The 16,045-nt window shown below is 32.3% G+C and overlaps 1 protein-coding gene across 19 annotated transcripts in view; it reads right to left on the bottom strand.

Moving 5' to 3' along the window:
• Positions 1-16,045, bottom strand: part of RBM26 (RNA binding motif protein 26) — an 87,836-nt gene that overhangs the window by 17,393 nt on the left and 54,398 nt on the right. For all 19 annotated transcript variants that reach the window (XM_076009344.1, XM_076009345.1, XM_076009347.1 and 16 more), the window contains 6 exons: positions 11,645-11,770; positions 11,232-11,306; positions 9,776-9,943; positions 8,179-8,283; positions 4,078-4,278; positions 1,209-1,295 (listed from right to left, as the gene is read on the bottom strand). In XM_076009344.1, the coding sequence (XP_075865459.1) occupies positions 1,209-1,295; positions 4,078-4,278; positions 8,179-8,283; positions 9,776-9,943; positions 11,232-11,306; positions 11,645-11,770 (762 nt within the window). The remainder of the gene's footprint in view (positions 1-1,208; positions 1,296-4,077; positions 4,279-8,178; positions 8,284-9,775; positions 9,944-11,231; positions 11,307-11,644; positions 11,771-16,045) is intronic.

Genomic DNA, 16,045 nt, shown 5'->3' with positions numbered 1-16,045 from the left:
TTCAAAGTAGAATATTACAAAATTTTAAGAAACTTTTTGGCTTAAGGAAATGTTTATGGTTTAATAATTTTTATAACTTAATTTCAAATGTTTATCATACCAGCGGTATTACTTCTTTCAGTTTATTAAGTAAATCCAACTAAAGAGTATTTACCTGGAATAGGTAACTCTTATTAGACCTAACTTGACCTTAGTTATTTTGTCATTTGCTCAACCTTCATATAATTCACTGTTAGTCTTTCTTATATATTAATCTCTGGTCTTTTTAACTGTTATTAATTTTAGAATATATATATATAGTATAAAAATATACATCTAAGGTACAAAAAGCAAGACCCAAGAAAAAAGGTATGTCAATAGGTCTTACCAAGAGCAAAACTTCCAAAAATTATTTATGACACAAGATGTTTGGTATTTTTCCCCCCTCACCATATAAGTAAACAGAGAAGTAGTCATATATTTTTACTAATATATATTTAGTAAATAATAGTCTTACTAAATCCACAAATGTAAATGTAAAATGGTCACATTTTAACCATTTGTACAATAATTACTACCATTTTTATATGTCACTAGTTCCTAGAAAATAAATAGAACATAAAAGACATGCTACTCATCCAAACCACCTATCTAACATTGGACTAAAAACTGTCACTGAAGCCATCATTGAAAGGAAGCTTATTCAAACCTGTATTCAATAATACCTCTGAAAAACTTGATCAAGATCTACTTTTTTCAGCACAATATTTATACATACAAGTTAACAGGAAAGCTTTAAATTCTGGGTAGTTTAAACCCAGAACAGTTAAGATGGGTAGATAATCAGAATTACACTCTTCACTTCTACCTTATCCCTCACCACTCATTCTGCCAAAGCAGACCTTGTTCCAGGCCTCCTGAAGAAAACAATAATGGGTAGTGGGGTGGCCCTATCTCCTGTGAAAAAGAAAGAATTCCTGGAGTCTCAAGACAATACAATTTGACACTCAACTTGGTGACTAGTTATATATATTCTAATTGTATCATGTTATATATAGAATTGCCTAACTACATTAGGAAATTCTTTATGAGCATAAATTCCACTTCAAATATTCTACCTATTATCAAACTGTATTTAGTAAATTAAAAAATTCACTTATATTAAACTTAAAAGCAATATTTATAAATCATTTAAAGCTGAATTTTGAAAAGTTATTTTTAATACTTACTACTTCAGCTTCTGTTCTTGTCTTGAATGTAATTACTGCATGTAGTGAAGAGTCATCAATCTGATAATCTTCTATTTCACCATATTGCTTTAAATTAAAAAAAAAAGTATTTCCTCCAAATAAATATTTTGAAACATCCAAAAATCCTAATGGTATTAAAACCATTGAAATACTATTAAATATCATCTAGAATACATAATAATTTTAACTGGTTAACAGAAAAGAATGCTGAGTAATTCATTTTAGTACTTGATATTATGAGATAAAGGGTGGTCTTATCTCCCAATCTTATTTACTATTCTACACTTCCTACGATTAGTGAAACTTATACTCAATTGAACTGTTTTTTGTTTTACTTATTTTTTTTTTTGAGAAAGAGTCTCACTGTCTTGTCTGGGCTAGAGTGCCATAGCGTCAGTCTAGCTCACAGCAACCTCTAACTCCTGGCCTCCCATGATCCTCCTGCCTCAGTGTCCTGGGTAGCTGGAACTACAGGCATGCGCCACCGTGCCCGGCTAGGTTTTTTTCTATTTTTAGTTGTCCAGCTAATTTCTTTCTATTTTTAGTAGAGACGGGTTTCGCTCTTGCTCAGGCTGGTCTAGAACTCCTGAACTCAAGTAATCCTCCCGTCTCAGGCCTCCCAGAGTGCTAGGATTACAGGCGTGAGCCACGGTACCTGTCCTGAACTATTCTTTAAATGAAAGAAATAATGGTCAAAGCCTGAGCTTCCTTACTGACCTTCCTTTTATACTCATTAATCCAATTCCAGGATAAATTCTTTCTTAAGCTGCATACTGAATCCTCAGAACATTCTATGAGTTTGGTATCATTCCCAATAAATGGGAAAAAAAGATTCAGAAAATTTAAGTAATTTTCCCAAAGTAATTAATTATCTGGATGAGAGTCTAGGTCTTTTAATTTAAAAGTTTAACACTCTAACCATGCTTTCATTTACTGTATATTTCACAATACCATACACTCTTTTAGGACATTTAGAAACCAAACACTTTGGCTCGCTTTTAGTTTATTGGATATCCCCCCCCTCCCCCGTGTGCAGGAAGACTGTTCTACAAATAGCAACCTTTATCACATAAAACTCTAATGCTTTATATATGATACTTTCCTTCTTTCTTACTCCAAAATAAAATTATAATCACAATTCCATTAAATACACTCACACATCCCATAGAGAAAAATTCTGTAGAGCATAGTGAAGAGAATGGACCCCAGAGCCACTCAGCTCTGCCACTTACTAGTTATGTAAACTTGAACAAGTTATTTAATCTCTTCATGCTTCATTTTCCTCATCTCTGAAATGGGCACAATAAACATACCTTACCTGATAGGGTTATCTAACTAACTCATAATCTAATGCGTTATTGTAAGGCACTCAAAGCATACCTGTCACAAGATAAGTGCCCTACACTCTTAATTTTTAAACGTTAACCACTGCTAACTTTTGAGTGGAATTTGACTCTCCAAATGCATGTTAAGAATTTCCACTTAGAGGCCCTGAATATTTCTCAAACCAAAGCCATCTCAGTCTCACCAAAATATAATCATAACAAACTCACCTGGTTTGTTTGGAATATTTTAACATATTAATTGCTATTTTCCTGATCAGCTTATAACTACACACAATACACTTAAATTATTGGGATCTCCTTTCCCTTGTGGAAGGTACAGAAGTGGGGTACATAGCAGAAAAAAGCTGGGCAAGATTATCTCCAAGCTCCTTTCTTTAACTCTTTGAATCCATCAAGAACAGGACTTTCCAGACTGCTCATTCTTAAATATTAGCCATTTTAGTTATTTCTTAAACATATACCATTTCTTTCAATACCTTATGTCTTGGTTAAAGTATCTGTAACTGCTGCAAGCCTGAAATATGATTTTTAAACACTTAAATCTGAATTTTCAAAACGTTAAATCATTTGTATACATACCTACAAGCTTACCTATCCTTCAGGACCCATGCTCTAGTCTTAGTACCCTATGAAACTTTACTGTTTTTTCCCCATATGCCACTGTGAAAGATACTTCCCTAAGTTCCTAACGTAGTTAGTATTTAACAAATTGAACTTGATTATAAGTTGTGTTTGTAGTTTACTTTAACTGGTTTGTGGTAAACCAATATATGTAAAAGCCCTGGGTTACAGAACTATTACTGCTTTCATATCTACATAGCAATAACTACAATGTTGAGGGTAAAACTAATGTTTAGTAACTAACCTTTGGATACCACTAAGAATCACAACATGTAAGTTGAAAGGGCCATTTGGTAGGTATAATCTTCTCCGCTCACCACATGAGCCTAATGAATCCCAGGAAGTCTAAGTTAAATAATGGATTAGCAGGGACTAAAATCCCATTCTCTTTTCTCATAAGTCAACCTATTACCATTAAATAGATTCCCTTTAATTGTACCTGGGCTAAGGTACTGACTAAGGTGACTTCAAGATCAATTCGGGTCAGCTAGATCAAGAATGCAATATTAACAAATAAAATCCTATTTTAATTGGAAAAAACAAACTTTGGATGGCCCATGTAGCATGTTAAATTTTTCCTTAAAAATAAATATCAAATGAAACTATAGAATTTCCCTCTCTGAAACAATAAAGTTTAAATTATTCATTTCACAATATCTGAAAGCTTATTAAATGTAAGAATAGTAACATTTCTTCCAGATAATTAAACAAAAACTCCCACAGTTTATTCTTTAAATTAAGCAGAGATTATGGATTAGTCAAACACTTTGCTCAGATTAACAGGCTGAAATTACTCATGTCATTTTCATAATTTCCTCTTTAATTATATTATCCTCAACAATGATTATCAGTATTTGTTTGGTTGGGCAGTAAGAAAGTACCGCAAAATGTGGAAGAAGATCTTCTCTATCACTCTCTGTAAACGCAGAAATCTCCAATGCCCTGGGACGGTGATCCACCACAGCATGACCAGGCACACCTCGCCCTCGACCTCGACCCCTGCCTCGGCCATGAGCTGCACCTCGACCTCTTGAATGAATTCCTCTGCCCCGACCAGATGAAAGAATTCCTCGTTTGGCAGCCTAGAACAGATTAGACACACAGATTAAACAATGTTGTAACTAACAATACAAGCCAAGTCTTATACTCTGGCAGATGAAAACAACTTCTGTTTAATTTGACATCATATTCGAATGTCCTATAAAAGGATCACATAATTTAAATAGGGCTTTTAGTTTTTAAAGGGAAAGCAAATTTAAGTAGCTAGTGAATTTAAATAATGAAATAACATTAAGGTTTTGAAATTACTAAACATGCCTTTTTCTAAGTTCTTGGTCTCTAAGATATCAGGATGTATAACAAAAAAAGACCAGCAACTCTTGATTTTCAAATCATATAGTGTTAAAAATGTTACTTCAGAAGTCAGATTAATATATGGATACATAATACCTATGTATACAATAAATATATTTTTCCAGTTATAACTTTTAAATATGTTGCCATTTGTTTGCCTATTGACTTCAGTAGGTACAGTTATCTCAAATTCATCATTTTGATCACTTATAACTAACCTCATTACAGAACCAATGTAGCACACTTATTGATATTTTACATAACTCTGTATGACTAGGGCACCATTCCTTCAGTCTACAATTACTTAATGAGCATTTCCTGTGTACCCTGATGAAACTCAAATCTGAGGGGATAAAGAGACATTAAACAACTAAGTTATTTACTTATATTAATAAGAAGTGACTCCAAAAGTGGGGAAATGCTTTACTTAAAGATTTGAACAGGCCGGGCGCGGTGGCTCACGCCTGTAATCCTAGCACTCTGGGAGGCCGAGGCGGGCGGATTGCTCAAGGTCAGGAGTTCAAAACCAGCCTGAGCGAGACCCCGTCTCTACCATAAAAATAGAAAGAAATTAATTGGCCAACTAATATATACATATAAAAATCAGCCGGGCATGGTGGCTTGTGCCTGTAGTCCCAGCTACTCGGGAGGCTGAGGCAGGAGGATCGCTTGAGCCCAGGAGTTTGAGGTTGCTGTGAGCTAGGCTGACGCCACGGCACTCACTCTAGCCTAGGCAAGAAAGAGAGACTCTGTCTCAAAAAAAAAAAAAAAAAAAAAAAAAAAGATTTGAACATAACTTTAAAGATTTGCAGTGAACAATCCACTAAAATGAATGTTCCTTGAAGGTATTTTTAATTTTTTTCATTTTATTTTCTGCTTTATCCCAGCACCTACAACAGTAGCAGGCAAATTGTACTTAAAATTTTTTCAATGAATCAAAGAAACAAAGAATGAAAAAGGCAAAGGTGAGGTGTGGATTACCACATGGACAAAGGCTTTCCAAAGAATAAAATCCAATGCAGCTGAGTAGAGAGATGCAGCTGGAGAGATAGGTAGAGTTGGATCATGCATAACTGTAAGGATCATGTTAAGGATTTTAATTTTTATCCCAAGAGCTATGAAAATCAATTAAGAGATTTTAAGCAGTAAAATAGTGATGTAATCAAATTGGTATTGAAAATGATATACTGGCCAGAGTTTTAAGAACAGAGCAGAAGGAAGAAGAGAACAAGCTGGAAAACCAGTCAGTATGCCACCACTGTAGTCCTAGGACTTGAAGATGAAAGTATGGACTATACTGGTGGCAATGGAAATAGAGATATGTAAACAAATTTAAGATACATTAAGTAGTAACACATATAAAATTTGGTAATTAATTAGATATGGACACTGAAGGAAAAAGAATCAGTTAAGACTCCTAGATTTCTGGTTTGGGTAACTGCATAGATGGGGTGTAGGATCAAGGTAAGTTCCTACATGTTGAGTCTCGATAGTGAGACGTTCAAATGGAATGGCAAGCAGACACAACTATCAAATCTCTGCTACTATAAAGTATTGCAGTTTCTTCATCTCAAGATACTTAATCTTAACATCAGCTAAAATAATCATCTAAAATCAAAACAATAATGTTATGTGACATAAGCCAGGAAAAGAAAGACAAATACTGTATGATCACCTCACCTATATGTGGATCTACAACAATCAAACTCATAGAAGCAGACAGCAGAGTGGTGGTTATTAAGGGCTACAGGGGGAGAAAAATGGGTAGATGCTGGTCAAAGGGTACTAAGTTTCAGTCAGATAAGGAGGAGTAAGTTCTGGAGATCTATTATTATACAGCCTGGTGACTATAGTTAATAATAACATATTGTATACTTGAAAACTGCTAAAAGAGTAGATTTAAAATTTTTATTTTCATCAACAAATGATAAATATGAGAGGTAACAGACATGTTAACTTGAAATAATCATTTCACAGTGTATACCTATATCAAAATATCATGCTATATACCATATATACATATTTTTCATTTGTAAATTAAAATGATAAAAATAATTAAAAATCCAAATAATAAGCTTAAAAGGTCAATTATTGATGTTAATATAGATCAGTACATATAAAAGTATGCTCTGAGGAATATTAACAACTCAAAATGCTCCTTGATAAAGGGGGTCCACGTACAAATAAATTTGAGCAACACTGAATACTGAATATGTATTTTTAGAGATTCACAAATTAAAAGCCTCTAAGAATCCATATAGTCAAAAAGCATGTTTAATATAACATTTTCAAGGTTATATTTATTTGGCCTGAGAAACTTCATTCACTAATTATTCACTAACAACTAGTGGAATTATTGTGGTAAACGAACATGTTCTGGGAAATACTGCATTACTACATATACTAATATTAACTGCAAACTAAATTAAGCCATCCTAAAATAAAAATAGAAAATGCCATTCTGTTTTTATCTATATCATAATAAAAATGCAAAACATAAACTAATAGAGAATCTTGGTTAACAGTATTATTTATTACTATAAATAAAATTATGGGCCAGAATTTGGAAAATATTTTAAATTAAAAGTAGTCCCAACAAAACTGGCATGAATCTCTAGAATGAGGAAAACACAATTTCTGTATTAACATAAAAGAAATCTATCTTCTCAAAGTTTTTTTCCCACAAAGATCTTGGGCAGGATACACATGCAACCAGGTGAAGTTTTCAGAAAATGCAAATGCAGGACAACATCCTATGATCTCCTATGACTTTCAGATAAGATATAGTCTTACAGCAAGTCTGGTAGCTACTAAATGTTAAGTCCTCAATACCTGAGTGGCAGTATTCAACATAGATTTCTACTGTGCTGAAAAAATTATGATCAAGTTGCCAATAAATTCTGAAGAAAGCATTCTCAGATGAAGTAAAATAATCTAAAATACAAATAATTTAAATTATTGTATCAAACAATGATATAGACATCTACCAATTATATTAATGGCATTAATGTCTCTTTCTGTACTTCAAAATGTAATTCCAATTTTTAAACATTTTTGTTAAATATTAAAAATTCTCATGTCATGTAATAGAACCAATTTCACTAGGAATTTGTTTCTTATATAAATAACCATGTGACCAAATTATAAGCAGGTAGTTTATTTTCTCTTTTATAAATATCCACAGCACCATCTATAGGCAAAACTCAAATATGCATGTTCTTCAATATTGTTCTCAATATCGTTCTATTCTACCAGACTAGAAGTCTGACATACAGCAACTCAATTTCTACACAAAGAATATCTCCATAAGAATACCTGAAAAGGCTTTAATCGTTTACTGTCCAAGGAAGAATAGACTGAAAACAGAAAGGGAAAAAAAATCACTAGAAATGGAGGGACTTGGGTATATAGGTAGAATTACTGCCACTCCTCATTAAGTAAGATTTTCTCTAGTAGCTCTGAAAAATTTGTTAACCTCTTTTCTTTTTCCTATATCAACATCCCAATATGTATACCAGGGATCACCAACAATTGTTGAAAACTAGAATAAAGGGAATATATTTTCAAATTAACCAATATAACTATATCTGTTCCTTTTAAATATACTATGTGGTTGTGATGAAACATACTTCCAGCTGTAACTCTGTATACTTTCTCCTTAGTTCAGTGACTTCTTCCCCAGCCTGCATCTTCTTATATAAATCCAGTTCTGTGTCAAGCAATTCTTTCTGCATCTAAAATACAGATATTAATATTTTATATGGCAATAATATCCTGCATTTATACAAAGCTTTTTTACAAAGAACTTTCATATATTCCCATTTAATCCATACCTTTCTTTTCTATCTCCCATACTATACCACTCTAGTCCAAGCCATAATATTCCACACTTCCACAATACTGCAATAGCTTCCTAACTAGTTGTTGCTGCTTTCACTGACTTCCCTACAATTTATCTTCCATGCAGTAGCCAGAGGGAGAATTCTGCAACTTGATATGGAGTAATTTTCAAGAAATAACTAAAAATAGGAGCAAAACACCCCCAAAAAACAAAAAGGTGCTAACAAGCAATATTCAGCATGCTTTTATGGAGGAAAGAATACATACTTACATACACGTGCGTGCGCACATATGCACATGCACACACAGACACACACACACACACCCCTATAAAAAGAAATATTAAGAGGATAAACCAGAAACTAACAATATTGATTACCTACAGGGCAGGCGATAGGCATAGAGTGTAAGGGATAAAAAGGGAAGGGGTCTCCTATGCACACCTTTTTAAATATAATTTGGCTTTTGAAACATGTCAATTGTTTTACTAATTCAAAAAATAAAATTAAATCAGCAAGAACCAGGGGCGGAGCGTCCAAAACTGAGCACAAGTAACAATAAACCTATCTTTATCAAATTGGTAACTACACAAAACGAAAAAAACGCAATTTTCTAGACTGCAGTTCTCACTTTACCTCCTTAGGTGGAATATTGAGGTTGTCAAGAATGCAAATAAATTTTGAATTTTATTAGTTGTTGGAAGTGGTACTGTATCAATTTTGAAACTATTTTTAATTATAGGACTGTGTCAATGAACAATATACTGATGTTAGTGGAACCAAGTTGTCATTATGAGAATAGGAGATAAAATATAGAATAAGGAAGAACCATGTGGTGTTAGATTAGAATTAGAAATATCAATATAAATCATGATTTTATACATACATACAGAGACACCAAGTATAAATACTGTACAACTTTATAGTTTTTTTCTTTAATCATTTACTACCAAATGAAATTATCTTGTTCACTTGTTTGTATCTAATAGGTTAATCTACCTGAATGTTCCCCTTTTCATTCAATCTATTCTGCACAGTTCTGTCAAAATGTTTCTTCTCTGTCATTAACCTTTTATATCACCACCTACTTACTCCTCAGTCAAGCATTCAGGTACCTATATTATTTTGTCCTCAAGGTAGCTTTCAAGATTATCCATAACTATTTTCCTAATTACTGGCTTATCAACTATAACTCCACAGGATTCAAAAGATTAGTAGAGTATACCTGTTTATATTTATTTATTTATTTATTAATGGCAAAACGAAAATAGTACAATGGTCAGATTTTGAACAAAGGATATTAAGTAAAAGAAAAACAATCTTCAAAGTGTAGTGTTCAATGTTTTTTAATAAGTAATAATAGGAATAACAACACAAATTAAAGTACCTGAGTCTTGGTTTTTATACTTTTTGGAAGACAGCGTCCAGGAGAAGCAGCTTTGACCTCATCTTTCAACTTGGTAATATTTTTTGTCAAAATCTCTAAAGTTTTCATTATTTCTGCTTTATCTTCAGACTTCATTGTTTTGTTTTTCTCCAGTTTTGAAATTAACATCTGCCAAATTTTTAAAAATAAAAAGATATTAAGATACTTACTTCTACTATCATTAACAAAGCAAACACAGAAAGTATAAAAATAAATACCACTACTTTTAGTGTATGCATTCATGACAAGGCTAACAACCACTAAGTAAAAATAGCAGAAGAGCAGATCTGGTGACGCTAACCGTTTAACAATTCCAGTCTTACTCCTGGTTTACTTTGTGAAGAACTATATTATTTGGTTCTCTTAGAACCTAAGATCAAAGCACACAACCAGAAGAAATTCAATTCTATTACTGAAAAACTGTCAATTTGAAATAGTATCAACAACTTTACTTTCTGATTTATATGCTGACATTACTCCCCCTAAGTATTCCCACTCTATATGTAGTCTACAGCCCAGAAAGAACCAGAGGAAGTTTTATGGTTCCTTTCATACAGTGAGTGAGATATTAGAAAAATTGAATGTTTAATTATTTTCTTTGTCATAGGGAACAATAATTGGCTAGCCTAAGAATGATACCCAAAACATGAATAGGAAATAAGATGATAAGCAAGGTAATATGAAGTAGAAAAAGACACATAATATTATTTGGAGTTATCTGGTATTCTAAGTCAAGATGGCTTCAGTTTTTGGCATAAAGCACTGTGATTTCTCTTAGTCAAGAACTGAGACTAATTAAATGTCATAAATTAGAGCAACGCTATCCAAAACAAATAACATAAGCCACATAATTTCTAATTTTCTACCAGTCACATTAAAAAGATAAAAAAAGAAACAAAATTAACTTTAAAATACATTTAACCCAATATGTCCAAAATGTTATATATTCCAACAAAATTATTATGATGTTTTGCTTTTTTGTACCACATCTTTGAAATCTGGTGTATATTTTACACTTATAGTCTAACTCAATTTAGGCTAGACACATTCCAAATACTCATAGTCAGATGTGGCTACTGACTGCCGTACTGGACAACACAGGAGGAGAGGATCTCAAGCCAGTAAGGAAAGGTACATATCAACATTGAGAAAAAGCTTCCATTTCATATCTGTTGAACAAACTACTGCGAAGCAAAATAACTGAATGAATACTACCTTATTTTCATTTCATGTTGATAACCATAATTCCATTTAAACTATACCCACCATTTATCTATAGTCTGCTCTTTATCTCTAATACACTATCATTGGTAACTATATCAGTTACCATTACCAATTATAGTAAATCGGTTTCTCAAAACTATTTAGTGTAACATTAAATTCACTCAAAATTATAACATTTGTAAATATATTTTACCTTCTGTGTTTCAATGTGCTTTTCTAAAATTTCTTGTTTCCTTTTCCTTACATCCTGCTGAAGTTTCAGTGCCTCCTAGAGTCAGGGATTAAAAATATCATTAGAATATTACTAAGGATAAACAATATTACTCAAGAGGAGAAAAGTGGATACAATTGCAGAAGCTCAGCAACAAAAATTATATGCAAAGTTTTCCTATGTAAAACTTAAATACGTATAAAAATTTCAAAGATCAATCACGGGAACCTTTTGTTCAAAGAAAAAATTAATATTTACTGACACATTGTGGAAAATAAGAGTTTAGTGATAGCCAACAAATACCTTTTGGTCTTACTTTGTGATAAGCACTGAAAAAATACATACACAAAGATTTCCTATATGCAAATTCTGTGCACTGTAGTAGCTGCACTTACCTGCTTTTTTTTCTGTGCTTCATTATTATCAACTGCAGAAGTGGAAACAAGTAAGGATTTTTGTGCAGCCTTCAAAGCAGCGGGATTATACACTGTTTTTGTTAGGCCAGTGGATGTAGACAACACCTACCAATACAAATTCAATTTCTTAAAAAATACATCAATGATTCATGATTTCCTGAGTTCTAATTTCTATAAAACTTAACTTTAAAGCACTATTGTCAAACTTTAACTTCAAAGCACACTGAATTAAATTCATTATATACTTAAAAATAACTAAATCATATTTGTTGGTTTGAAAGGTAGGATATAATGAAGAATAAGCCCTAAAATGAAAAAAATTTAAATGAACACCAAATACCTATAAAAAAGATATTATACAAAGACTAATATACAAAAATGTCAAATCAAGACATTTATTATATCACTGAGACAGTATTAGTTTGTTAAATACATTTACTATTATTCCTAATGATTAAAGCAAAAATCACACACAAAAGCATGGCATAGGAGGAAAATGGATAACGTCCCTCAAATAATTTTACACGATCATTTGCAATTCTAAAATATATCGTATTGCATTCATTCTCCATTCTTCGGTAGCAATGCTCCATCTGCGGAAAGTGACCTCCTTCCCTTAAAGTCAGCTCAGGTTCTGCATAACACAATCGAGACATCCACAAAGCCCTCATCATTCTTCTCTCCTATACAGGTCCTTATATTAAATTTTATTCTTTCGGCTATTAGGTAAAAATTCTATTAGCTATATTTAGCTAGTATCAGCTACTTAATAAAAATGACCTAATGATATATTAATTACTGTGTCTTTCTCCCTGTCTACACTGTAAGGGCCCTGTAACAAAGACCATGTCTTTCTCCTCTTTGTGCTTCTTCCAGTACCTAAGTCTTGCTACCAACTAATTATAAGACCATAGGTAAGATCAAGCACCTTTTTAGGCCTCAGTTTACTAATCTATAAAATAAGGAAGTTCAAACTGATGGAAGCTAAGGTCATTACAAACCCAAAAATTCATTCCATAAAGGCAAGGATTCTTTTTCTTTTTGCCTGGTTCACTGCTATATCTTCCAGGCCTAGAACACTGCCAGGGCATATGGTAAATACTTAATAAGAATTATTGTACTAAACTAAATGAAAATAATTATAGGTCAGAGTGGACAACCTTTTCTATACAAGGGTCAATTCAAAAACAAAAGTATTCATAGGCTGCCTTTTTTATCCTTCAAAAGCAAAACAGTTACACGTTCCATAGGGTAGTTGGATACTGATTCTTAAAAAGGAGCCTACGGATCTTTGTAGGGAGATCTATGAATGGTATAAAAACTAAACATGAAACCATGTATGTAAACACTGTGATTTTCCAGAGGAAAAAAAAATTCCTTCTAAAGTCTTAAAAGGAGTTTATAACCTAAAAACGGTTAAAAGAACTACTCAAGTGTAAAAGTAACAATGAAAAAAATGGCTCTACTTTTCAGCTACTAAAATGTTAACATCTGGATAATAGAGGTAGCAATCCGAAGACTACCTTCTAATCTTTCGTCATGAAATTAGATTAGGGAACATCACAAAGCTTAGATAACTCATCTCTATTCTAAGTAGTCAACAATATCTTTGTCTCTAAATGAAATAAAAACCTAGAATATTGTAATCGTACTAGTTCCACATAGTACAACTGATATTTGAAAACAAAAGTTAACAGTACTTGATGTATGTCAAAATTTGATCAATAATTTTCTTCAATGATGAAAACTAATACTCAGATATCGCTAACAAATATGAAATGGTTGCATTCATTAAAATAGGGAATAAAACACAAATTTCGTTTATGGTCCAATGGTATAATATACCATTATATGAAATGGTATATTTCGTATAATGGTCCAATTATAGAGAATGGTTAATGAACCATTCTCTATAGAATTAACCATTCTCTATAATTCTAGAGATAAATTTCTTCCATAGAAGAAATTACCTTACTACACAACAAAATGCCAAACTGTATAACTATACAAAGGTGAGAGACGCAAGATAATCTGCCAAAAACAGAGTCTGAATGTTTCACAAACTGTTTTCCTCAATAGGGTTCCATAACAAGTTGAAAAGTTGTGAACAAAAAAGATTTCTATACTCAAGTTGGAAACAATAAATATCATAAACATATTTTCCAATTTCAAGTCTATATTATCATAATAAAGCAGAAATAAAGAAACCCATATAATTTATTTACTCCAGTATTTCTCCAACTTCAGTGTGCAGAGAATAGTCCATTTCAAAGCATCCTTAATATCTAATATCAAACTAAGCAGTGCTGGTTTAAAGTGCATAAAAGTATCTGACAAGAATGAGAAAACTCCTTTATTTCTAGAAGTATTCCCATTTCCTTGTTTTATCCAGGAACTTTCTTCTATAAATATAGAACATTCACTAATATATTGAGCCTAAGACTCAATGATTATACGATACACTATCATTTTATATCCCCCTACTATAGAAAAATAGGCTTCCAATTATAACCATAAACACCAATGACTTAAAGATACAGCCCAGGGTGGTGGTGGTGGTGGGGGTAAACTCACAACTAATGGAAGCGTAATGTAAGTGTAACGTACTGTATGGGGGAGGGACACGCTTGTCGCCCTGGCTTGGGTGGGGCAAACAGCATTACATGTAACCAAAATGTTTGTACCCCCATAATATCCTGAATAATAATAATTAAAAAAAAGATACAGCCCAATTTCAGAGGTGTTAAAATGTAAAAAAAAAAAAAAAAAAAGTGTCTTGGAAATAATGAATATGTAATTACGAACACTGCTCACTATTTGAATCTACTTGGTTCCAGATTTTAGATAGCGAGGGATATATCTATTTTTAAAAGATGAAAATCTACTAAAAATGAAACTAGCTGAGGGAGGTGACAAGCTCAATAGAAAAGACGACGCTATATATAATTCCTAAGAACACAGTCAAAGCTCACAGTGGCCTTTCCAAACAACCATACCTTCTCTTTTTTCCACATGGGTTTCTGAATGTGCTATAATTTTTACATATTTATTTTATTTTCTGGACACCTTAAGTGCATTCATTTAAAAATTCCAACTGTTTATGAATTCTTTTGGACTACATATATAATCATGTCATTTGCAAGTAAACAGTTTTGCTTCTTCCTTTCTATCCCTCATATAGTTTATATCATTTTCTTTCCATATGGAGTAGACCCTCCAATACAATACTGAGAAAGGGTGATGAGAGTGGACACCCTTGTCTTGTTCCTGATCTCAGGGGAAAAGCAGTCAATATTTCACCATTAAATATAATGTGAGCTGTAAAGATTTTTTGCAGATATCCTTCATCAAAACAAGGAAGTTTCTCTTTATTCCCCTTTTACAGAGTTTTTAATGTAACTAAGTAACAAACTGTATCAAATGCATTTTCTATCAAGATAATTATTTGAGGTTTTTTCCCTCCTTTATTCTGTTAATATGATCAATTAAACTGATTTTCAACTGTTAAATTAACCTTGAATTTACCTGACCATGATGTATTATGTGTTTAATAAATCACTGGACATTTGCTAGTACTTTGTTTAGGACATTTGTGTTTATGTTCATGAGAGATACTGGTCTATAATTTTCCTTTCTTGTAATATCTTGCCAGGTTTTGCTATCAAAGTAATGTTGAACTTAGAAAATGAATTGAAAAGTACCATGTGCTATGTTGTCAAAATGCACATCACTAATACCTCTTACTTTATCTAAAAAAACACAGGTTATAATCCATTTATTTGATTTCCTATGTAAAATATTACCACACAAAACTACTATTAGCACTTGTAAAGAAAGAGAAAAAACAGCTTTTTCTCATGGATAATAATGGAAGGAAAAAAGCATTTTATAATAATTACTACAAAAAGTTATTATAAATTAAGTCACCAAAGTATCATTTTTTAATAAACAATGCAGAAGCTGTACTTAAATACAAAAGAAACACAGTTATAATGCTTAACACATTGGGGCCATGGTATTTTATTACAAAAATAGAAAAAAAACTTTGAAAACAAAATGATCCTTTCTAATTTAATGAAAAATGAAATTTATTAGCTTCTATTCATTTAATCCATGTTTTTAGAATTAATTTGTCAATATTAATTGTTACAATAAGAACATCAACAAGTAAGATTTTCACGAACCAACTATAGGCTTTTGCCCAGGTTTTGTTTCATGAGGCCCCAGGCTCAAAACTAGCATGAGTTAAATACAACTCACATGGCAGTCAATGTGTTAAAAGCACCATACTCAAAATAAGTAGCTCTAACAGGGTTTTAAAGCAGAAATACCTTGTTTCAATACAATATAAAGAGTATCTGAGGAGTTATGTGGATGCTT

The sequence above is a fragment of the Microcebus murinus genome, chromosome 13, assembly GCF_040939455.1.
Source record: "Microcebus murinus isolate Inina chromosome 13, M.murinus_Inina_mat1.0, whole genome shotgun sequence".
NCBI lineage: Eukaryota > Metazoa > Chordata > Mammalia > Primates > Cheirogaleidae > Microcebus > Microcebus murinus.
Note: the sequence above shows the minus strand (reverse complement) of the source record. Positions and strands in the feature narration are given on the sequence as shown.